This window comes from Colletotrichum scovillei, assembly GCF_011075155.1.
Source record: "Colletotrichum scovillei strain TJNH1 chromosome Unknown Contig00003, whole genome shotgun sequence".
Lineage (NCBI taxonomy): Eukaryota > Fungi > Ascomycota > Sordariomycetes > Glomerellales > Glomerellaceae > Colletotrichum > Colletotrichum scovillei.
In genome coordinates, this window is record NW_023336261.1 from 4,329,847 (window position 1) to 4,353,163 (window position 23,317).

General features: G+C 55.0%; 6 protein-coding genes across 6 annotated transcripts; 4 read left to right on the plus strand and 2 right to left on the minus strand.

Annotated features, from left to right (window-relative positions):
• Positions 1 to 953: 953 nt before the first annotated feature.
• HER10_EVM0002827 (carboxymethylenebutenolidase) lies at positions 954 to 2,686 on the plus strand. Its single transcript, XM_035472521.1, has 4 exons — positions 954 to 1,343; positions 1,394 to 1,782; positions 1,838 to 2,025; positions 2,082 to 2,686. Exons 1-4 carry the CDS (start codon positions 1,076 to 1,078, stop codon positions 2,389 to 2,391), a joined length of 1,155 nt encoding a protein of 384 aa, XP_035335781.1. The 5' UTR covers positions 954 to 1,075; the 3' UTR covers positions 2,392 to 2,686.
• Positions 2,595 to 4,211, minus strand: HER10_EVM0005486 (uncharacterized protein; the record flags this gene model as incomplete). Its single annotated transcript, XM_035475101.1, has 4 exons — positions 3,781 to 4,211; positions 3,276 to 3,717; positions 3,159 to 3,223; positions 2,595 to 3,106 (listed from the first exon to the last, which is right to left on the minus strand). Exons 1-4 carry the CDS (start codon positions 3,989 to 3,991, stop codon positions 2,595 to 2,597), a joined length of 1,230 nt encoding a protein of 409 aa, XP_035336039.1. The 5' UTR covers positions 3,992 to 4,211.
• A 684-nt stretch (positions 4,212 to 4,895) lies between these two features.
• On the plus strand, positions 4,896 to 6,180 carry HER10_EVM0004472 (uncharacterized protein; the record flags this gene model as incomplete). Its single annotated transcript, XM_035474115.1, has 2 exons — positions 4,896 to 5,674; positions 5,833 to 6,180. The coding sequence occupies exons 1-2, from the start codon at positions 5,216 to 5,218 to the stop codon at positions 6,178 to 6,180; spliced, it is 807 nt and encodes a 268-aa protein (XP_035335944.1). The 5' UTR covers positions 4,896 to 5,215.
• Positions 6,181 to 10,959: 4,779 nt separating this feature from the next.
• Positions 10,960 to 14,511, minus strand: HER10_EVM0005162 (uncharacterized protein). Its single transcript, XM_035482976.1, has 2 exons — positions 13,727 to 14,511; positions 10,960 to 13,640 (listed from the first exon to the last, which is right to left on the minus strand). The coding sequence occupies exons 1-2, from the start codon at positions 14,138 to 14,140 to the stop codon at positions 11,355 to 11,357; spliced, it is 2,700 nt and encodes an 899-aa protein (XP_035336008.1). The 5' UTR covers positions 14,141 to 14,511; the 3' UTR covers positions 10,960 to 11,354.
• A 4,558-nt stretch (positions 14,512 to 19,069) lies between these two features.
• HER10_EVM0005824 (uncharacterized protein) lies at positions 19,070 to 19,598 on the plus strand. The gene has a single exon (XM_035475428.1). It carries the CDS (start codon positions 19,239 to 19,241, stop codon positions 19,566 to 19,568), a length of 330 nt encoding a protein of 109 aa, XP_035336070.1. The 5' UTR covers positions 19,070 to 19,238; the 3' UTR covers positions 19,569 to 19,598.
• Positions 19,599 to 21,063: 1,465 nt separating this feature from the next.
• On the plus strand, positions 21,064 to 22,357 carry HER10_EVM0003055 (prephenate dehydratase; the record flags this gene model as incomplete). The annotated part of the gene is made up of 3 exons (XM_035472742.1): positions 21,064 to 21,159; positions 21,258 to 21,318; positions 21,465 to 22,357. The coding sequence occupies 3 exons, from the start codon at positions 21,064 to 21,066 to the stop codon at positions 22,355 to 22,357; spliced, it is 1,050 nt and encodes a 349-aa protein (XP_035335803.1).
• Positions 22,358 to 23,317: the final 960 nt, after the last annotated feature.

Below are 23,317 nucleotides of genomic sequence, written 5' to 3' on the forward strand. Positions count from 1 at the left end.
TCCCCACGCTTCCGGCGCGGCACGTCATTGTGGACGGGGGCAGCCAGGACGGTCATCGAGCGTCACCTTCACTTACTGTCGCTGAATGGAGAGTTGCTCTGAACAAAGATTGCCTCAGTTCTTCTCGAGATTAAGAGCGGATGGGAGAGGTGATCATACGTTATCGCAGTCTCTTCTTCTCTCGCTTCTAGACAACTACCGCCCGGCGTTACACAGTACTCGGCAGATCCCTTGAAATGCCCTTGATCCGCCCTTGGGTTATCAGCGGCCCCTGCGCCCCTGCATTGGCTCGTCCCTTGCATTCTGCACCAATTGCTTCTTTTGTCATCTTTCGAGGTGCCAATAGCGAACTTCACGCGTTTAGCTTTGGGCCGTGCAATTGAGTGAGACCTGGTTTCATTGCAATGGAAAAGAAAAATGCAATCTTGTGGGCTTGATGTTTTGAGCGCAGTTGAGTTAAGTATGTGTGATGCGCCTAGCCAGTTGTGTGGTCGAAATGAAAAGACACCTTACCAACATCTTCTATATCGCTCTGCAACTCCGGAAAAAGACCTCTCTGTGAATTCAAGTTACAGACTCAATGAGGACTCTGTATCTTTGAATATGTCATCTTTAAACTCAATTGGTCTCTTCTCTTGTCCCGGATAACGGCGTACTCGGGCAACCAGGTATCCCTAGTTACGATTCCATGCTGAGGTTAGATAAACATGATTACTTACCGCCAAGGACTGTCAACGGACTCTTTCCTAAACCGCCGCAATTGCAACATGGCATTGGAAGACGCAACTCTCGAGGAACAGTCGCGATTGGCCGAGGTTGTTACAGAGGGCTTGTCAACCCGGCTGACTGCCTTATCTGGGAATGGAGTTGGAAGGAATCGGCCGATATCTCGAGCGGGGGTTGCACCAAGTGGAGGCGCAACTGATCTCACCTTACCATTCAAACCTGTTCAACTGGTCATCAAAGTCGATGCCGTTCCATTGGTGCCAATCGCGAAGTCGCACATTACAAAAAGGATCCCCAACTCGTTGAGCAGAGTTTCTACCTCAAAGCTAGACAACACAATTAGGAAAAGATGAGCGCCGTGACAATTCAACCACCACTGTCCCGCCGTGGCCACGGGCCTGGGCTCATCATCGTAGTTGAAGAGGGCATCAACCTATCCAAACATGACAAGATTCTGGACCCGCCTCCATCGCAGAAATGGGCAGAGGAAGGATACGCCGTTGCGCAGATAGTTGTTGCACCCGGGGCCGCAGACGTTGCTGGTCAGGTTACCTCGGCCATCAAAAGTCTTAGAGAGCTCGATAGTTGTGACGACAAGGACAGGCTTGGCGTCATTTGTAAGGTCACCACTGCTTATTGAAACCCCCCAGCTAACAAGAATCACTAGCCCTCATCAGCATCCCCTCTTCGGGACTTGTTGACGCCCTAGAAAGCCACTCCGAGATCAAGGCGGCTGTGTTCTATAACTTTGGCCAAGCACTCACAATTCCGACCCTTTCGCATCTCCCCAAAACCGTGACGGACAGTCCCAAGCCAACCCTTACGGCAAAGATACACTCCTATCCTGGAGCAAGCGACTTCTTCGTTGTCCCTAGCCACCCCAACTTCAACGCCAATGCCGCAGGGCTCGCGCACACCCGCACATTGACGTTCCTGAAACCCCTTCTCGGCGGGCCGTACTTCGATCTCGAGGCCGTCTGGGAAGAGCACACCCTCTTCGAGTTTGGCGAGCGCAATGTCGAAAAAACCATGGCCACCATGGTCGAGCAGCCCTATGTAAGTTTTGTCGGGAGGCAACTCTCAAGGGCAAGGTTGGCTGATACTGGCGCAGGTCAACCACATCCCGACGCTCACCGGTGGCGTGGGCCGTCAATACCTGACCAGCTTCTACAGAGACCACTTCATCTTCAACAACCCCGATGACACCGAGCTCGAGCTGGTCAGCCGTACTGTAGGCATTGACAGAGTTATCGATGAGTTCGTCTTCAAGTGCACCCACAACAGGGTCATTGACTGGCTGTAAGTGTCTCCCCGGACGAGACACGCGAAGATCGTACTTCTGACCACAAACTCAGGCTCCCTGGTGTTCCGCCAACTGGAAAGCATCTTTCCATTCCCTTCACGAGTGTCGTCAACGTACGGGGCGATCATCTCCACCATGAGCACATCGCCTGGGACCAGGCTACCGCGCTGCGCCAACTTGGCCTCCTGCCCGAGTTCCTGCCGTTCCCCTATCAGATCAACGGTAGCGGCCCGGCCTCTGGAAAGAAATTCGAATTCAAGCTGCCTGTCGCCGGCGTAGAGTCGGCGCACAAGCTCGTTGATGAGAGCGCGGTGGAGTCGAATGCCATGTTCGAGTATGGAACGCGTGAGGTCGATGCCTAGCTGGATTGGTCCAGGATGCTGTGACGTCAAGGTACTTCGAGGGCCTAGATTTCCGGTAGAGAGTCATGTCTAAGGTACTCTGATTTTGGCGGGCGGTTTATTTGTTGAAGCTGACATCGCTCTTCTGTATTAGGTTTCTATTATGCTCAGTTATGATATGACAAAGTGAACGCTTCTCATTATGCAGTCGTCAAGACCCATTTTCAGACTCGGTTTGAGGCCATATGCGAGGATCCGCTCCGTGATGAGGACTCGTACTTTGTCGATGCAGTCGAGTCCTGACGAGACCGGCTCTCCTCGCCCCAACGGACCTCCTGGTCCACCTTGATCCGTATTCCGCCCTTCAGGGACAAGTCGTCGCACGAGCCCGAGTCAGAATCATCCGAGGGCTTAGTCGTCGCTCCTCCTGCTCCTGCGGATCGGGTTGAGATGTTCGTCGTGATGCCGTACTTTCCGTCTTCGGTTCCCAAGCGCTTGAACCCTCTGTCGGCTGACTTCCCTCCCGTTCCCCCGATCGTCATGAGTTCCGTTGGTCCCCGGCTTCCAGCCTTTGAGCGACCGTCGCTCTGGCCCCCAGAGAGGTTGTACTTTGTCGCGATGCTGCCGAACTGCGACGAGACTTTGACCATGAGGGGGCGTAATGTGGGCAGGCAAGCGCTGATGACACCGCAGGCGCATTCGACGACGCACCATGTACACGCAGTGGCGAGCGTCCCTAGATATACTATCAGCCGATGTACAGAAGCAGCCGGCTGGGTGAGCCTTACACGTCGTGTCAGTGAGCTCAAACTGCATGATTGTTGTGAAGCGGTAGATACTGGCAAAGAGAACACTATATTGATGTCAGCACTAATACGATTGCCTCTGGGCTTGGCATCACTTACAATCCTCCCAGCAGGAACATGAAGCACAACGACAACCGCTGAGCCAGCGTCACCTGTAGCTTCCATACCTGGCCGATGGGCAAGCACAGGATGGCTACGTCGGTCAAGATATTGGGGATGGCGTTGCCGATGAAGGACGCCTTAAGGTCGATGCAGGTACCTTCGATCCAGGGCATGTAGGCCTTGGCCACGGGCGTGCACTGGAAGACACACACAAAGACGATGGCGAGCCACCAGCCGATGGTGAGGAGGCCGAGGACCATGGCCGCGATCTTGAAGCCGCGGCCAGGGAAGATGCGGCGGTACATGAGCAGCAGCGAGATCTTGATGAACATGACCGCCGTCACGTACACGCACTCAAATGCCAGTAGCAGCTTGAGGAACTGGATCAGCGTGTCTTGTGATAATGTTGCGGCGTGGCGGCCGAGGCCTTGTGCAATCACTATACTCGTGGTCAGTCTTCATGATGCCCTCACTTCAAACCATCGTCTTGTCTGATGCTTACTGGCATAGTTGAGAGCTCCGGCCATAAAGGTGACAATCAGGCCTACCACCATGAACCAGTCATCGAGGCCATAGTGAAAGCCAACAGTCCACCGCGCCCAGAAACGGAGACCGACAAAAACGGTTGCGAGAACGAGCAATGCTGTCGTGGTGCCACTCAGTTCAGGCCCTCTATCCGCCAGAGGGTCTGTCAGAGCCGATGTGTCGGCCATGGAGGCTGAAGAAGGGAAAAGATGGGGGCGCGAAATCTCCGAGACCAGTACTCCTCCGTCCAGAATCCAATAGATTTTGAGTCAGTATCGTGGACACAACAACCAACGAGTCAACGAAGAAGCATGCAATGCAAGAAACACGCCAGTTTTTCGGTATCTCTCTGCTGCTTTCCGAAAATTTTCGGGTACGGGGATATCAAAGGGAAAATGAGAGAAAAAGAAGGGCTAGGACAAGAACAAAATGGAGCCTTTTCTTTCCTTGATATCCGGGATGCGCAAGCCTATAGTCCTTATACGCTCTGCCATTGATACCCTGCCCGGTGTAGAAAAACGTGGTGAGATTCGACTGACTCGGCATATGAGGGGCGACAACATGCCGGCCTGTCAAGACTGGAGGCTTCAACGGGGAGGGGAGGGTCCCCTCGACGCCTGTCGAAGGAGGCCAACGTCGTACTGGGATCCAAAATCCGCATCGATATAACGTCCACCTCGAGGCCCTGCTACCTCTTGTGCCCTTGTCCCCTACCCAGTACTACGTAGAAGTGGTCCCCGTCACGACCCTGTGCTCCGAGCGCGACGTCTGATCGCAGCCAGGCTCATCACGGGAGTTCAGACAAATGTGCCCCATTGCTGATGTAACCTCAGCTCGCCCCATCAACACCACCTCAATACAGTCGTTATCCTCCGGTCTTGACGACCTCTTTCGGAAAAGGGGGACACCGTTGAGGGGGGCGACAGTTGCGACACTAATTCCTTTCTCTGATATCGACATGGGCATAATGAATTCTATGAGATTGAGGCAAAGACGAGGTTCATGGGAGCACCGGGAGCTGTCAGCAGAGTGACAAGATAGAGAGTCAGAGAGGTATCCGTACGGATATTGAACGAGGATAAAATGGGATGTTCATCTCTTCCTTCCCCTCGGCTTTCCCACGATCCCCTCGGTTCCTCGCGCGTTGGCATCACAATCACTCTCTCGTGCAGCATTCCCCTCTTACTCGATCGATCCTATTGCATCGTTCGCTAATACGCCTCCGGCATCCCACAACTCCTTACCAGTCGTTCATTTTACTAAAGATCCTGCACGTCAACGGTTACCCGTATCCGTACCAAAACACTCTTGAACCTTGGTACACGTTGATCGGCAGTTGTCTGTGTCCTCTCCCCCCCCTTGACGCAACTTACACCACACGCCCCCCTACCACCACTCCCAAATCCATCAACATGCTCCCAAAGATCGCCAGCCTCCTTTCCTCGGCCCTCGTGGCCACCGCCGCCACTCTGCCCACTGTGGTCTTCACCCCGGGCGCCTGGCACGGTCCGCAGTCCTTCGACCTCGTCCGCGCCGGTCTGACGCTCAAGGGCTACGAGTCCGAGGCCATCACCCTCCCCTCCGTCGGCGCGGAGCCCGCGACCGTCGGTCTCGAGCAGGACGCCGCCGTTCTGCGGTCCACCATTGAGACCCTCGCCGACGCCGGCAAGGAGGTCGTCGTCGTCGTTCACTCGTACGGCGGCATGGTTGGCGGCAACGCCATCGAGGGGCTTGGATACAAGCAGCGCGCGGCCAACAACGAAAAGGGCGGCGTCATCATGCTCGTCTACCTCGCCGCCTTTGCTGCCCCCAACGCTACCAGCCTTTTGGATATGCTCAGCGGAGAGTACCTCCCCTGGATGAGAGTTGAGGTAAGCTTCTTCTTTGACACTTTGACACTGGAACCCAGTGCCAGTGCCCCCATCCCTCATGTCACTGTTTTATACCCTTGCTTGGCATGCGACATATCTAGAAACATGCCCCAAGAGACTCTTGATCGAGATAATTACCGCTGACACTGAACTTGCAGGGTGACAAGGTCTACGCTGATACCCCAGAGACCATCTTCTACGCCGATGTCAACCCGGTCCTCAAGGCCAAGGCCATTGCGGAGCTGAGCTGGCAGTCTGCCCGTGTCTTCTCTGACCCCGCGACCTACGAGCCGTGGAACAACGGCATCGAGGTCATGTACTTCCACACTGAGCAGGACCAGGCTATTCCTCTGGCTACCCAGGAGGCCATGGCCGCCCAGTTCCCTACCGGCTACACCACCTTCTACGCAAATACCTCTCACTCCCCCTTCCTGTCCCGCCCGGACCTCGTCATCGAGGGTGTCGAGCTCGCTGTTAAGGTTGGCCAAGAGAAGATTGCGGCTTAGATAGTTTTCTTGCGAGACCGAGTGCGTGCCTTGGACAGAAGACGATGTAGATCTTTAACAAAGAGAGACTAAGTCAAATCGAGACAAGTATGTAAATAAAAAGAAACAGAGTTGCAAACATACAGCTCCAGACCGGGTCCAATGGGAAAACATGCTTGAATCTTTCGAGAATAGCCTCACTCGACCCAATCCTCACGCGTTTAAACCGAGCCTGCATGTGCTCAGTGCTTCGTTAAATCCGCGTCAACCTACCGGAACTTGGCCGCCTACGTTAGCATGCGTAGTGCGTACGCCCATAACCGTAGTAGGCAATATGTGACAAGGGTCCCCCCGGATGAAGATCAGCGCAGCAAAGCCTCACTTACCCCTGGCTAGCCATAGTGGCATTCCAAATGCAACGCGGCAGATGTCGACCACTTGCGTGCTTTTTGGCGAGCGAGAGAAAAAATACTGCCCACCTAGGTTTTGTCATATGAAGCAGGGCCCAGGGGAGGGGGGCCAAAATGGTAACCCAGTGACGTTTCGCGTAAAAGCTCGCGTAATAGCCAGGGAAAAAGCAGCAGTACGAACTATCCTTTGATTATGAAGAGTCTGAATCGGGACGGCCCCCAATGAATAGAGGCAAAGATAATTCCCGGCTTTTCACCAACGCACGCGTGGCCCGGTCGAGATCGTAATCCTGCCTGCCGGGGACCGGAGACAAAACATGAATCAGCAAACTCACTGCAACTCTACCACATAGACCGCGGACCACGTGCCTTTTCACTAGGCCGTGACACTGACAAGTGACGACTTGCTTCGAGGGCATCGAGGGAAAAGCACTGGCAAGAGCCCACCGGCCTCATGGCATGGCAAGGGGCCCTGCCAGCTTCTGGTGGATTTGCCTCCCTCCTCCCCTGGTGAAAGGGCAGGGGTTGGAGAGGAGTTTCTTCAGCATTTGCGGAACTCCTGCGGTTCAGGTTTCTTCAGCAGCTTCGCAGCCTGCAGGCCCGCTGGCTGGGAATAAGGGGAGACAGAGAGGAGTTTGACGGGTGGGAACATATTGCATCTTCGAGACCCAATTGGAAATCCTCCCGCCCGCAATACCGTAACCCGGCTCCCTCTCCTCTCTGGTGAAGTCTTTCTTTTTCCCGTACGAATAGAAAAAGAGTCTTGCTGAAGATGAGACGGCTGCCGCGGACTCGAGGTGCATGTCGTCAAAGTAAAGCTCTCCCTGCGTTTCCCTAGAATGTCCTCGGCAAAGTTCGGTAGTTGAGGCGATCCCCGAACCGGCGTTCGGTTAGTTGAGTAGCCTCGCGAGACCAGATTGAATCAAGAAAGGTTTCCGCGTTTCGCCTCCCGTCCGTGGTGTGAAGAGGACCTTGGACGAGCAGCGGATACAGTCAAAGGTCGACCGTTTCCAGGCCTGGTCCTCCGTGCTCTGTCTCTTCTCTTGCTTGCCCCAATCTCCACAGTTCTTCCCATTCCTCTTTCGGAGCCTGCCGGCCGGGCCAGCGCAGCTATGACATTGACAGGCAGCGGGTACTGCTGTTCCTCTCGGTCGGAGTGAAGGCCGTTCACCCTGTTGCCAAGTTCTGGCCCGTCACGCCGTTGCGGTGCTCCTCATCTATATGTCATCTGTCAGATTGTGTAGAGTCCACAGCAAGGCAGTAGCTTAGGGAGTAGCTGAGCGTGGTATTGGTATCCGTAGGGACTATTTGATGACATACGGATACTTCGTACCGCTTCCACGGCACCGTCTTTCCAAAAACTCTCCCACAACCCGCGGCAGGAGGTGTCCGAATGTCACGCCGAGAGGAAAAAGAAAGAAAAAAGAAAGGAGTCCCTGAAAGTTAGAATGTGATAAGCAGCAACCCCGGACCCGGGCAGAGAGATTGTGTTTTCCACCTATCCTTGTTCACAAAACAAATCTGAAATCTGATTCTCTTTACATCAATAGTGTTGAGGAGCGAGTGGGATGAGTACCCGTCGTTGCCGCCACGAAATCTCAGAGGTCCAGGCAAATTAGACTTTGCACGTCAAAAGAAATGACAAGACGAACGACTCGAAGATCCCATCCCGGCCACTGCCACCCAGAATCCGTACGACGCAATCTGTTTCACCAACGAACCTGCAATGCTGCTCTCCGCCCTTGGCACCTGTAGGCCGTCATAAAACCCCAGTCCTGGCATGTGTTCGTCACCCCTCTCGAGTCTCGCCTCGCGTCTATCAGGTCTATCGTCACCCGCGTTATCGCTATCGGGTAACGGGTTGGGCTGCCTGTCGGATGTGCCCATGCCCTATATGCCTATCAGATGCCAAGTCTGAATAGTCCAAACTCTCTCCGCGGTCTGCTAGCGTCTGGCGTTCTGCATCCTACCCATGCATGCCATGTAAACTGCAGCGAGCTAGACGCACCAAAGACACTAAAGAATGCAAACCCCTGACACAGGATGACGGGGGCCTCACGTCGGGGTTAACTGTCAAAGGAAATTTGACAGGTAGATCTCGTTTCAATGAGCGAGTCCGTCTCAATTATCATCCCGCGGTACCTGCCAACCCCCGTGACCGTAGCCCACCCTCTTCCGCACGGGTTCTTCCGCGGACGGCGCGATATAGAACCGTCTCCTGCAGGTCTCAGCTCGTTCTCCGTTAACGGCAAGGACGGACACGGGGAAGAGACGGAAAGCACGGGAAGCCGCGGCTCGCTCGACCGGTTCAGAGAAAAACGCGTCTCTGGTCTCACTTTTCTCGACGATCGATATTGTCTGTTCCTTCGCTGAACCACGGCGGCGGGAGTGGTGGTTCTAGACTTCTTAGCCTCTCAGACTTGATGTCCGTCTATCCGTAAGTTCTAGGCCTTTCACGCCTTGGAGGCTGAAAAAAAGCAGGCTGACGAAAGCTGCGAGACTTGAAGGAAACTAATGCGGCTCGCATAGTAGGTTTCGATAGTACGACGTATCACGAAGCGGACGGGCTTCCGCGGCTAACCCTCAACCAGCGCCCAACATTAGTAAATCACGTCAACGCCGCAGCCCGCGCCCTCCTTCGAGTTTGCAACTTTCAGATGACGGATCACAAAAAGAGCGGCAAAATGGGATAAAGGGTGACCGGCGAGTTTCACTCTGAGCCTCGGAACTGAGATGCCGTATAGGCCCCTCAAGTCCCCAAGCTCCCATGTTCACACCCCCATACGCAGTGGAAATCGCAACGTCCCGAAGCACGTTTTGTTGCTGCTAGCGTCTGCGAAGAGGACATGGGAGCCCATCTAGCGGTGCCCACAAACAGCTGTCCGAGCCCTCTCCCCCTCAAAGACTTGCAAGTTCCAACAAGTTTTTGTTGGCAGCGACTACGAATAAATCCCTGGTCTTCTTTGATGACCATCACGCTCTCCAAGAGACGATCATTGGGTAGCTGAAGGCAAAAATAAGCACTTGGAGCTTGGAAGTTGGGCACATCTCCGCCTCGGTGTTGCAAGACATCCGTAACCCGATGATCAGCAGCAATCCAGAATCCTTGACCTAGTTGGGGGAAATAGAAGGCGATCTCGAAGTTCGAAACCCGAACAGCTCCAGCCCCCAGAAGCTCGCATACGCAGGCAGGATTCATTTTGTCAGATTGCTCAAAAGATGCTAGAGCCTTTTCTCTATACTTTGATCTATTCTCTTAGACCCTTAGTCCAGACTTTGGGTGTTGCTGGCGGTTCAACGTGAGACCAAGCCGCGAGATGAATTTGATCATCCGCATAGAAAGTGATTCGTCTTCGCTTCTGTACACCTTAAATTCCATTCCCGCATTCATCTAATGAGACACATCTCATGGGCTCTATCTCCCAGACTCCAACGGTTTTGGTAAGAGGGACGAATATTTCGCGAAGCAGAGACTCAAATAATCAAATTAACGCTGAGCAGGGGAAGCAAAACCCGGGCAAGCCTGCCGGGCAAAAAATAGCCCCCAGCAGACACCAACCAAACCCATGCAAGCCATGCTCACAACATACACTCCACACTCCTGCAAGCCCGCAGATCTGTATTTCCAGAGTCACCGAGAGGGGAAACCTGCAGCATGGGGGGCACGAGGAGAATAGGATGGAACAACGAGGTTTAAAATAATGAAGATAATCATCATCATCTCTCATCTCGCCCTCACTCCCAGTCTCCCACACAAAAAAGGAAACAAGTAATTTATCCCCCCGCGCAGAAAATGGAAATCAAGCACATGGCTTTGCCAGGGACAAATTCCCCTTGGGTACTCAAAACTGGAGATTCAGGCAAATGACACACGGCAACTGTCCCTACACGAGTCGCGAAAGTATCCGTACGGAGCATTTTCACACAACTTTGTGAAAGTTAATAGAGGATAAACTCCGCCGCCCATCGGTGAATTGATTGTGCTTATCCGTACCCAGGGACGTGGACGATGATAAACTTTACGTACCTGTCTCGGGTACTGCTCTCTCTCTCTCTCTTCCCAATGAGGAAGAAAAATGGGCAAAAGTGCTTCGCTGATTACTTGTTTCGATGTTGGATACCCAGACCAGGGCGGGCGGGAAATGAATGGCGACAGCGGCTGATTACGAGATGCATCCGAGCTTCTACTAATTCCTTTCCCCATCCCGCTGAGTGAGCGAGCAAACGAGATGGGATGCTGACGATGACACCCAGGGTCGCGGGGACCTTCGGCCATACCGCTGGGGCGGGTTCATGAGAGCATCAGCTCACTCAGCCGATGACTTTTAAGAGTGTTAATAGATACTACCACGACGGATTGACAACCCGTGTCTCACATGATGTGCAAGTTGTGTGATGTACTGTAACCCGAGGCTCATTATTCCCCTTCAGTGTCATTTCTCATCGAGATATTATTATACACTCTCTTGTTTCATGCCCCCCGGTGCCCGTGAAATGCCAAATCTTTATAGCCTCTCTCCATTCGCCAATCCATGCGTGAATGTCAAGGAGAAGTCCAACCATGTCCATGCTTTATCGTCGGGTCCTTCCAGCGGCCGCTCGCACGTACAAAAAGAGAGACAACCCGCTGTCTCGTCCCAGTATATAAACCCCCGTCCTGGCGCGAGGACGTGGGGAGTTGAGTTTCGTAAGAAAAATAGGTACAAAAAGGACAGTATCCCGCTACAAGTGTAGCGGCAAGAGCCTAAAGAATCGAAGAGGGGGGTATCTGTTGCAACGCAAAGACTATGTGATGGGAGCCAGGAAAGGGCTGAGCATCAACTCGTCCGCACTCGGCCGCAGGTTGTGGTCCATCTCAAAGGTCTGAGCAAGGAAGGTCTTGGCATCTTCCGAAGCGTGCTCCGGAATGGTGGGAGCTGCCTTACCGCCACCAATCTTGAAGATGGCCTGCAGCTGACTGCAGTCTGGGTACGGATGTGTGCCGGTCATCATCTCAACAACCAGGCATCCGAGCGACCAAATGTCGGCCTTGCGGGTGTACGAGGTCTGCTTGACAACCTCGGGGGCCATCCAGAAGACGGAGCCCTGAAGGGAGGGGCGGTGCTTGTTGTTGTTCGCGCCGGAAAGGATGTTGGTAGCTTCAAGCTTCTTGGAGATACCGAAATCGGAAATCTTGATGGTGCCCTTGTTGTCCACGAGGATGTTGGCGCCCTTGATGTCTCGGTGGATAATCTCGCGATCGTGCAAGTAAGACAGACCAGTCAAAATCTGGCGGACGAAGCTGCGCACGAGAGGCTCTCCGAGAGCACCGTACGAGTTGAGCATGGTCTGGACGGAACCACCAGGAACGTACTCGAGGAAAATGTTGAGGTACTCGGTAGACGAACTGCAACCCAGATACTGAACGATATTCGGGTGTCGAAGGTCGCGGAGCAGACTGATTTCCCGCTTAAGGGCCTCGATCATGCTCTTCTTGCGTGCATCGTTTTGGCTGTTGGCACCCGGGGCTGGCGCCTCGACCTGCTTGACGGCAAGAAGCTCACCGGTCACGGCATGCAGGGCGAGGTAGACACAGCCGAAGGAGCCCTGGCCGATGAGGGCTCCCTTCATCCACTTGTCGTCAGACCAGGACTCTCCTGCGAGGAAGCTCTCGAGCTCCTCGTCGGCGTCCTCGCCGTCTTCGTTGAGCGCCGCCGTAAGATCTTTGAGGGAACCTGAACCCGTTGAGCCGTCGGTCTCAAAGTAGCTTCGCCGCGTAACGTTACCTTCGGGGTCGGTCACGCTGAGAGCGGCAGCACTAGCACCGTCGGAGCTGTCGGCGAATGACACGTAAGACTTGCGGTTCGGCTCGACGGGCGACTCTTCTTGCAAGGTGTCGAGCATTGAAGAGGCGACGGAGTCGCGGAAGTGGGTGACCCGCAGGCCTGATCGCGCCTTGGGAGCACTACCGGCGTGGAGCCAGCTGTCGGCTATGGTCGGAATAGGTGGTGCATCTTGGATGCTAGACGCGAAGCTGAGGTTGCTAGCCACACTCAGACGGCTGTTGACCTTGCTCAGACGGGTTGATCTTCTCATGGACAGACGTGCGGTCCTGTCAATCTCCTCTCTGGGGTGATCCGGGAAATAGGATGTGAGGTCCGAGGCGATGAGCTCGCTGGGAGGACGTAACCCGCCAAACGACCGCAAGATGCCCTTATTCCTCCTGGGTCCGCCGGCAGATCTTGGGCCGTCGTTGGATGCGGGACGCTCCAGCTCCTTGGCGGTGTTGTACACGTTGCGCTCCCGGTCGTGGAAAGAGACTGGCGAAAGAGGATGTTGCAGCTCATCGTTCCATCTCTCGCCCAGAAGCTTTTGCACCTTCATCTGGCTTCTCTTATCCACAGTCTCGAGAGCGCGGCTGTGGTTTTGCTGCGCCTCCTCGATGGCGATGCCCGCTGCTCTCTCGAGCTCGGGCATGCCTGGCTCGCCAGCAGGGACACGGCGAAGAATCAGGCGATTCCGTTCAGGACGTTTCTGGTCCTTGATAATCCGCCACAGCTCCGTGTCGCCGAGTCGCCGGCATTGGTTCGGGTCTGGCTCAATGCCGGCCAGTACCCAGAAGCAGTAGTTCCTCTCATGATCCTCTCGTAGTGCAAACTTCCTAAGGGTGACTCGCATGACCTCCTCACACGTGTTGCAGTCGGCGATTTTGACGACCTTTGTGACTCCTCCGGTGGAAATGACGCGGATAACATCCTGGTTCTGCGGTAAGCCAGCCATCAGTGAACCATCCATACTGGAGTTATTCCTGGTATGGGAAGTTACCAATCGGCCGGTCTGGGGGACGGATTGCCCGGCGCTACTCACATAGCCGGGACTTTGGCCATATCTTGTGCGCAGAGGGCGGATGGCATCCGTGCCGGGAAGGGGTGAATTGGGACGGGAAGAAGCGCTCTCCAGGGGAAGGGAGTCGTATTGTCTGGAGTAGCGCTTGTTCATGGAAGGCGTGGGCGCGGTACGAGCACTTGAAGCAGATGGTCGAGAAGACCCGCCCGACGATGGGGTGAATTGGTCGAGGCCACCAAACGAGTCCTGCAGTGGTCAAATGTCAGCTGTGTTACCCATTGCTGACGGCATATGACGGTGCCGCGAGGGGGGGAAGCCGGTCTTGCACGTACCCTATTCCGTTTCTTCTGGTTGGCGTAGGCCTTTGTCCTCAACTTCTTAATGCCCAGGAACAGTCGCACGCGGTCGCCGACCTTCTCGATGCCCATCTCCTTGAGGACATCCTTGTCGAGCTCGAGGAGGTTCTCGCCATTGATGTGGTTCTTACGGAAGAGCTTCTCGTACTCGCCACATTTGACGCTCCTCAAATAGTCGCAGACCTTGTCCTCGTCCCAGTTCTTGACGGCATCGGGGCCGTCGCTCTCAGAGAATTCGGATTCGGTCGGGCTGGCGTAGGCTGTGGACTGGTTTGGGATCGTGGGTGCCCGTCTTGAGGGCGGTGCGCCACCAGTAGAAACGTTGGAAACCATGGGATTGCTGGAGCCTAGTGGTGCCGGGAATGCGGTTTTGGGGGCCAGCATTGCCATCTTGTAATTGTGATATGTCAGGTGGACATTGACTGAAGTGAAGTCGGCGTGGTCGATGGCGGTGGTGATCGCGGGAGGGGTTTGTCTCAGCTGCCTCTCCTGGAGCGCGTCGTGCCGAGAGAGGATTCCGTCAGGCAGGTTTCCGAGACAGGGAACAAGGCGTCGGGCCGGATGCGATAGAAGCGAAGAAGTTGCGATATAGCGAAAATGTGGAATGTAAGTGTCTCTTGCTGGATCCGAGTCGGGGAATGTCGAGCCTCTTCAGTGCCGGACCGTAAAGGTCTGGTTTCTGCTTGGAGACGCAGAGGAGGGAATTTGGTGAGGGCGAAGGTCGTGTGTGGAATTACGGGTACTTCGGCCGGGAGGGAAAAAGAGGAGGGAAGGGGAGGGTTAATGATGGATTTTGGGGGTGCAGGGGACTTGCACTTGAGAGCCAGCGGCAGGGGTGTGTGAGTGGTGCAGGTGTAAGCAGCCTCAGAGGTACCTTTACACACAACTTGGGATGCGAGATACTTCATCAGTGGGTGGGCAGCAAGCACTACCACAGAGACTCTACCTGAGGTGAGCGACCACAGACCATACAACAGGGGGGAAGGTCAGAAGAGGGGAGGGCGGCAACAAGCTTCCAATGCTTCTTCTTCCTTTGTCACTTTGTGTGCTGTCGCAGCAGTCCGTGAAAGGAAATGGACTTGGCTGAGGCTCCAATGCAAAGAGGGATCTCTCTGAGGTGCTGCGTGTGTACAACCTTGGAACAACGGACGGTATCACTGAACAGCAAAGCAAAGCAAAGCTGAGCTACAAAACACGGGATTTACAGGCCGCACAGTCCTCGCAACGGCCCTGATGTGTCTGTTCGCTTGAGGCAGAAACTTGGGGGAAACAAACACACTCGAGAAGCTTTCCGCAGAGTCTGCCCTTGAGTCTTGGGCTTTTAGCCACTGTGACGGAGAGAGAAAGGCAACGTTGCGAAAGGAAGGGTACGACGACGATGAGGCGTACGGCAAGGTTTTGTTCGCGCTGTTTGAGGCCTGGTCTTTTGACGTATTGTTCAGATATCCCCTGGCCTTCTTCGTCACCGAGTCTTTGGGTACGGAGTAGTGTTTCTTCATTTTGCTTGGGCATGTTGTCTACCTGCCATACAGGCTTACACAGTACTCCGAAGAGGCTTACTACCTTATGGTGTGCTAGCAATGTGTCCCAAGATGCCGTCAAAGAGCCTCCATCTCAGGCCAACTTGCCCGGTTCCCTCGGGTTTGCGGTCCACTCAAGAGCGACATTACACGGCAAAATGGCACGTCGATTCAACAAGGTTTTCGCTGGCCAAAGGCTTCTTCTGTGTGTTTCTCTCCTCTCCTTCCACGATGAGTCTCAGGCGCGATGGCGGATCATGGATGGAGAAGCCAAGCCCCTGTCTGCACCCTTGGCAACATGGCAACCTTTAAAAGGGCGTTTGCAAGGGTATGGCGACGGCGGCGGCTTCATGAAACTGGCTCAAGCAGGGTCAACGCCGCACGTCCCCACCCAAACTTTGGCTCTGCAGCGGCACCTGCCCTCCTCAGTCAGTACCTGCCCTAAGCTGTCCTGACTCCTCAATAGCACTTGCCCTCACTGCTTGACTGCTCAGTCAGTACCTTCCATCATTGATTTTACTGCCCATCACTAAGGAAGGCACTCTAGAAAGACTCTGGAGCGTGCCTTCCCGTGCTTCCAACCAGAAACATGGACAATGTACCTGAGGAAGTCCTGAGGAATTACTCAGCCGTGAGCCGTCTTACCCCGAAACGTCCCCAATATCCCCCAATGTGTCCCCAACGTGTAATTTGCCCTCCTCAATGCGCCGTCATGCAACCCCCGCCGCCTAGCCAATCGCCGCCAAGTCGATATCTCGTGTTCTTGTATTGCAGTGTGCCACAAGAGACCCTCTCGTGCTTCTGATGCATCACGGCCTGTTCATCATGACGACCACACACATCAGAGCCTGCAGGGACTCTGAGTGAGAAGAAAAATGGTGCAACAAAATAGCAACCACGTCCAGCCACGGAGTCCGTGAACAGTGGCAGATGGGCGGGTGGTAGTTTATTCAGCTGCGGACCAAGCTCAAGTTGTTCTTCAAACAAATCAGAAAACACCCCGGCTTCTCGCTCGCCTCTGGAATAATCCTACACGCGCCTATCCGAGTCCTTTTCTGCTATTCTTGGCCCGTCAGCAAACCCGCTTGGTTGCGTGCGCCGCCCGCCCCTTGCTTGCAAGACTGTTCCTATTCAAAGCCTCAGACTCTTCGCGCCAAAGCCACGTCACGGCGCCTCTTCTCGAACCTCGACCGCCCTTGACTCCCGACAAAGATGGGATGCAATTTCCTCTGGAACACAATCTTCCACAACGATGGCTTCGGCCATAGTGAAAGCCACCGAGGCGTACGAATACCGAGTGGTTAGTAGCCACGCCATGATGCACGGCCTCGCCTCCGTGGTGCCAGACGTCGTCTTATCGTCAGCCTACCCGTAACCCACCCGCAGAGGCCTGTTCACGATCCCTTCTCGGGTGCAGGTGACAAGGCGGCCCATCAAACGTACACTTTGGCATGCCATGTTCCGTGGTCTCTTCTATCCGTCCGGATACAAACCAAGGCCCGGCATGGGCGCTCCACAACAATACCCGGCTCCTTGGAAGAGGTCACCGTCGCAACCGGACGCTGTCAACAACAAGAGCTTGTCCGTCTCGCCCGGATCACGAGAGGGCCAGAGATTCCCGCTGCGATGATACCTCCGCCGGTTCCACTCTGCTTGGGACGATGGCACGATTACACGATAGGCGAAGATTGGTTTGGCCGCTGACCAACAGGCAGAGATCTGGTCCGTTGAATGGACACCATACGATGGAGCCGAGTCCTTGCAACGTGATAGGCCTAATGAGCAGACCAACACACCCTGATAATTTGGCTGCTATCCCCTATTTGCCTTCTCAGCCTGCCAGGAGGTGCAGGTCGCCACCGACCATCGTGAACTACCTATCAACGAACCAAGAGGTGCCCGCTAGGGAAGTCAAGTGTAAGCTGTTCGCCGAGGACAGCACAACAGAACTGCAGGAGTTCATAGTTACGAGGCCGATGGAGGATTCGCAGAGGCCGGCAGCATGGCCTGCGTCCACCGGTGATTGGCTCCGGCGCACTCCCGCACTCAACTCGGGGCTGGATCGCTTGAAACCAGGCGTGTCGCACGTCTCGACACCCTCTCCGCTGCCCTGCATCCCTGGTTTCCCTCCTCTGGGCGCCAATATCCCGCCGTGTCTTCACTGGTCCTTCGTTGGACACCGGGGACTACCAAGACTTGACCACCACGGCACCACTGCGCTTCATCACTTCACCAGTCTCCATATGGGAATTGGCTCGCAAGACTGGGGGAACTCGGGGGAGCTACGGAGCTTCCTCTCTACTTACCTTTCGGCGTTGGCGCCCCCTCAGATTAATTAACACAGCGACGCCAGTCTGAGCCCAAGGCACATCTAACGTGGAGAGGGCGTTCACCGTCACTTTGCGCATCGTGGATCATCCCGGCTGGGCCTCACCCCTTCCAGAGCCTCTTTGCCTTCTTTGGCACATGTCGAGCCAATCACCTACATTGTCATTTCGAGCCGCCTTTTGACTTTTCTCTGCTTGTAAGAGGCGCCATGTGACACACAGCTAAGCTCTGGACGGCGCACTTATTCCTGTGACACCTCTGATTACTACGGAAAATCAGGGCTAGGAGACATCACAATGTTCACCTGACATTTGTGTACACAGAGTACAGATGTACGTCACTTTTCTTTTTCTTGCAACCTTTTGACCCACGGTCTGCGAAATTGACAGTGCTGAGGTGCCATTCCACGGCATGTTGGTGGATTTGGTTACGCCCACGCTGCTATTTTGGAAAGATACGCAGCCGTTTGTGCCGTCGTCGCACAGAAGGACGCGCAGGGCACCTCATGCTTATCCCCATCTGCTCCTGATGCTGATTCTTCGGCGAAAGCAGTCCGCGACTGTGGGGACATGCAGTCACTGCAGTCATGCGAAGGAAATGAGTTATGGCCCGATCACCGCTTGGTCGCCACCCAAGGAGAGGGGAACACATACGGTCAACCAAGACTTGGCATTTGCCGACACAGATGACTCCTTGAAAACTGACGATATTCCCAAATATGTCCCCTAGAGCGCGCCGCTCACGTTTCAGACCAGACCGCCTGGGAACCGTCCAAAAAGAGCGTCTTCTTCTGCAGAGCAATCCTAGATCCGGCCGTCTGGTCAGCTAAAATGGATTGCCAACGTGGCCTGGTCAGAGCGGGCGTCAACAAGCCTGAAACATGAAACCTTGGAAGATCTGCCTTGCATATCCAGTGGCCATGTCGTTGCGGTACAAACATTTCGGCCTGGTGCTAATCCCCCTCATTCGGAGAAAGCCATCGGTCCTAGCCACGCTGCCACTCTGCAATAAGCGATGGAGATCGGCTTGTGGGAAGGTCTTCTCCCGGTGCGCCGGCACCTCACTACCCTTTCTAGCTGCTCATCACGGACGACGACCCTTGCTGCTTCTGCTTGAGCCTTGTCGTGTCGTTCAAACTTGACGTCGTCAGCCGTGGCCTGTGTGACCTTTGACCGGTGGCCTTCCACGTGGACAGGGTCCTGAAGAAACAGAAACATGTTGAAAGACCAAGATGTGGCCACGACCGCCTTGTCGTCGCAACTAACACTACTCGCAATGAACTTTCGAACTCGTATCGCGGTCTACGGAACGGGACCGAGACCGAAAGTGTCGCTTGCTGCCTCCGTGTTGCTAGGAAAGCTACGGGGGGCAACTGTTACCACTATCCCAACATTCCCTGCTTCTTTCCAAAGGCCCGGTTCAAAGCAGCTATTGCGCTATAGATGCCGTGCTTCACCCCTGCAGCAAATTCGAAGCATCACAGCAGCATGGACATTGCAGCTTGTGAGAAACGGGGTTTTCGCAGAGAGTCTAAGAAGGAAAGGAAAAAGTCTACTCGAAATTGAAGGGGAGTAGAGTTGCGACGAACTCCCAGCTGGGATTGGTGCGGAAACGCTAAAAACCCACCCAGGCACGCCAGGATGCGCCACTTACCGCCAGCTTCGGACGAAGTCCATGCTCCACACAGCTCCGCCGCCACCGTCGCCGCCGCCGCGGCGACCATGAGTTCCTATTTGGGCAGTGTCGGCAAGTCGGTCTGTCGGGCGGGTCGCCGGTCCCCGCATGGACGGCTATCGGCTTGTCCATTTGCCCGGCATCGACGGAGAAAGAGGAGTCTCGGGCTCCGGAGGGTTTGCGGCCTGAGCATGACGACGTTGTTCCGGACGCATGACGCTGCGGCGCTCGTGACTCAACCGTCATTTCGTGTTTCTCGTGTACGCGGGCTCATCGGGATGGCTGACGAGAGATAGGTTTTGCGGACAGGACGAACCTCTGTCTCCAAGAATTGTCGTCGTCAGTCTCCCGGTGGTTCCGTCTGGGTCTCGACATCTCATTCAGAGAACTTGCCATCACAAAAACGCAAAACTCATTCTGTTTCAAGTACAACGTCTCGTGACGCCGTCATCGTGGTTGCTGGCTGACTGACGCATCAATGCTTAGCTGATGGGTGAATCGACTTGGCCGGTGCTAGATGAGCAACACCCTGTGATGGCAAGGACGCCAGACCAGCGTGAGCAATCAAGCATGTCGTCATCTTATCTAGGGCCTCCTATCAATGATCGGCGAGCTATCAGGACTACTTCACTGGGAAAAAACACATTTTCTTGGAAATGGCGGGGCGTGAGGGTGTTGTGTATGATAAGACACGGCAGTCGGCCGGCTGAAGATATGAGCGGCAGTCAAGGGTGACCGCCTTTGCTAATAGTCCGAGGGCCCCCTTTCGCTACTGAGACCTATGTGATATCATCTACGTCCAATGTTGTTACAGACATAAACACGGCAGCCGAAAGACTTTTGGTCTGATACACTGGCAAGCGCAGCTCGCGAGACCAGAACGATCGTCGGAATTGAGCACACGCGTGAAGCGTGTTGTTCATACAAACGCAGAATGAAAGTACCAACAATGAGACACCCTCGACATACGCTCATGATCCACGTTGCTAATGCCAGGGCTGGAATTTCTTGAGCGACGGGATGATCCGCTGTCAGTCCTAAGGCGGCTGACCCGAAGGTGACAACTTTTTGAGCTGTGTCTCGTCCATGGTGAGTTTGCCGTCATGGAGCGGCTACCACGCCAGCAGACTTGCAAACTCAGGATATCCAAAAATGAGCATGGCTGACCACGACTGCTCAACAGGTGAACCAAATTGTCGTCTCCATGCCGGCGGGTTGGCAAAGGTCGCAAATGTCTTAGTCGTGCCTGGCCCGGCATTTGCTCATCGGTGAGTGGAGCATCTTCCCCATGCCCCGCGGGAGCAACCCCTCCCCCTTCTAGCCAGAAAAAAAAAGCCCAGTCCACCACTCGACCTCCGATATCGACGACGACCACCACCGCGACGTCAAAAATCCCGACAGCCCCGTTTGTCGTCGACTTTGCGCCCCCAGCGACTGTAGGACACGCGGAGATCAGTAAATGAAGTCGGCTTCGTATTCGAGATAGTACAAGGAAGCCGTCTTTTGTGTTCTGCAGCAATCGACCGCGCCAAGGTGCGACCCCGACGCGGCTACCCGGAATCCGGAAATAAAGAGCCCCTCCTCCTGCTCATCCTCCTCATCATCATCCTCGTTCGCCGACTTTCCACGGCCACGCAGACAACTTCTGTGTGTTTGCGTCTAAGCATTCTCGGACGAATACTCATCCACGGTTCATCGCACTGCTCAATTTTGAAAGCCTCTTCCAAATCTACGCTCACGTATTTTGATCCGCCCTTCATCGAGACTTTTTCGTCACGTCACGATCCAACCATGAGTGACAAGTCTCAGGTTTCGGCGGAGGCTGCAGGCGGAGGAGTCAAGCCTCTGGTGGGCTTCTTGGGCCCCCAAGCCTCGTACACGCACCAGGTAGGTACCACGAACCTGAAGAGAAGAGATCGCACCTCGCACGGCATATGCCAAGTGTGGTGAGACTTGTCAATCATCTCTAACTTTGTGCATTGCAGGCTTCGTTACAGGCCTTCCCAGAAGATGAATGGGATCTGAGACCGGTCGTCAACATCACAGGCACGTAACTCACCACCCTTTGTCTTCATTATGTCGTCTCTGCTGTTCTTGGCACCCACACTCTTTTCTTATTCTCTCTATTTGTTTGGTTCCTGCGCCGTGCCGTGTGCTACCTCCCGTCTGACTTGAATCGGAACGTCCATCAGACATCTTCGAGGTCGTACAAGCCGGCGAGGTCGCTTTTGGCGTCGTTCCCGTCGAGAACTCAACCAATGGGTCCGTCCTGTTTACGCTGGACAACTTTGCCGACCGCAACGGCTTGTACCCAGACATTTCAGTCTGCGGCGAGATCTACCTCGACGTGCACCACTTTCTTGTCGGCCACCGTCCGGACCCGGTTCATGACGCCGCCGCCGGCCCGGGACTACGGGGAGGAGACGAAGGCTCCGGCGCCTGCACGCCCACGGCGTCGGACCCGAACCCGCTCAAGCCGCGGACGAAGCCGCTGTGCAGTCTCAAGCACGTCCGGCGCCTGTATTCGCATCCGCAGGCGTGGGGCCAGTGCGTCGCCTTCTTGCAGACGTATCTCAAGGGCATCGAGGCCATCGACGTCAGCTCGACGAGCCGCGCGGCAGAGCTGGTCAGCCTGGACGAGACGGGGACGAGCGCCGCCATCTCGAGCGAGATCGCGGCGGGTATGCACGGCATCGACGTGCTCGCGCGGACGATTGAGGACCGCGAGGACAACACGACACGCTTCTTCATCATCCGAAAAGGGCTGGACGAGAAGCAAAAGATGCCGGGCCACTGCGTCAGGCCAAAGACGAAGACAAAGTCCATGGTGTCGTTCACGGTCCCGCACGAGGCCCCCGGCGCGCTGGCGGACGTGTTGGAGTGTTTCCGGCGGTACGGGACGAATCTCACGAGCATCAACAGCCGGCCGAGCCTGACGGCGCCGTTCAACTATGTCTTCTTCGTCGAGTTTGAGGGACACCGGTTCCAGGATCCGGAGGGGAGGGTCAAGGGGGCGCTGGACGGAGTGGCTCGGGTGGCGGAGAGATGGCGGTGGCTTGGGAGCTGGGAGGACCAGCGGTCGTGAGAGGGGGAGGGACTGGCTGGTGGTCTTCCCCTCCCTTCCTCGTGACTTGGCTTGCATTGTCTCTCTCTCTTTCACAGCCTGTCTCTCTGTCTGGCTTCTAGGCCCTGGACTGTTCCCCTTACCTGATTCAGCTTCGGCAACTCTATGGATGTCGGTGTTGGCGACGGCCGTCTCTGGCGACTGCCGATGATCCCTGAGCAAAACGTTGACATGGCACGCGGGATATGCTTTGAGGCTACATCTGGTCTACATGCGAAATACTGAGAGGTTTTGCGGTACTGCGGCCTACAAAGGACCACGAAAGGGGAAACGGGGCGAGTGGGCGGGCACGCCATGCTACTGCTGGGAACACACAAGGGGAGTCTATTGGACGGAACAGGCCTGGACTGGCTGACGACATCGCGACTAATGTCGATTCGAGATAAGGAGGTGCATTGTGAGGGCTGGAACCAGGTCACCAGGACCCTCCAGGAGCGTGGGAGCGTGGGAGCGTGGGATGACTGAACTGTCCCTTTCTTCAGTCCCCTTAGCCATTGTGTAATGGAAACGCAGCAAAGTGCCACCGCGGAACGAAAAAGGTCTTCTCGTCTCGAGTCTGGGTCTCGTCGTTCGTCGTTCTGAGGCGTTTACATACTGTTTTTGCCTCTTCAACCCTGGTTATGTGCTGAGTCGACTCATGGCTACATTGGAATGGTTTGAAAATGCCTCTTCAGACCCTGGCTCTGCGATGGAGTGATGGAGACCTGGGAAGCTCTCAGATGAGCCTTTGATGGCCGAGTCTTCTCGCCGAGCTGGTGGCGTTGTGAGACCTGGTTTATGGTTCAATCGTGACAAGAGGAAAAGGGGGCCGACAATCATGACGGGAAGGACGGGACCCTCCTATTGTCCATGTTTACGGATGAGTTGTCATATGCAGAGTTTTCCTAACCCACGCAAGAGTTGGTGAAGGAGAAAAGCGAC

Bases quoted from the DNA above. Each gene is read 5' to 3' on its own strand.
- HER10_EVM0005824 (XM_035475428.1), top strand. From the start codon at position 19,239: ATGCGCCACTTACCGCCAGCTTCGGACGAAGTCCATGCTCCACACAGC.
- HER10_EVM0002827 (XM_035472521.1), top strand. From the start codon at position 1,076: ATGAGCGCCGTGACAATTCAACCACCACTGTCCCGCCGTGGCCACGGG. The intron at 1,344-1,393 runs GTAAGGTCACCA...AAGAATCACTAG, and splicing joins GGACAGGCTTGGCGTCATTT to CCCTCATCAGCATCCCCTCT. The intron at 1,783-1,837 runs GTAAGTTTTGTC...ATACTGGCGCAG, and splicing joins CCATGGTCGAGCAGCCCTAT to GTCAACCACATCCCGACGCT.
- HER10_EVM0005162 (XM_035482976.1), bottom strand. From the start codon at position 14,140: ATGGCAATGCTGGCCCCCAAAACCGCATTCCCGGCACCACTAGGCTCC. The intron at 13,641-13,726 runs GTACGTGCAAGA...TGACCACTGCAG, and splicing joins ACCAGAAGAAACGGAATAGG to GACTCGTTTGGTGGCCTCGA.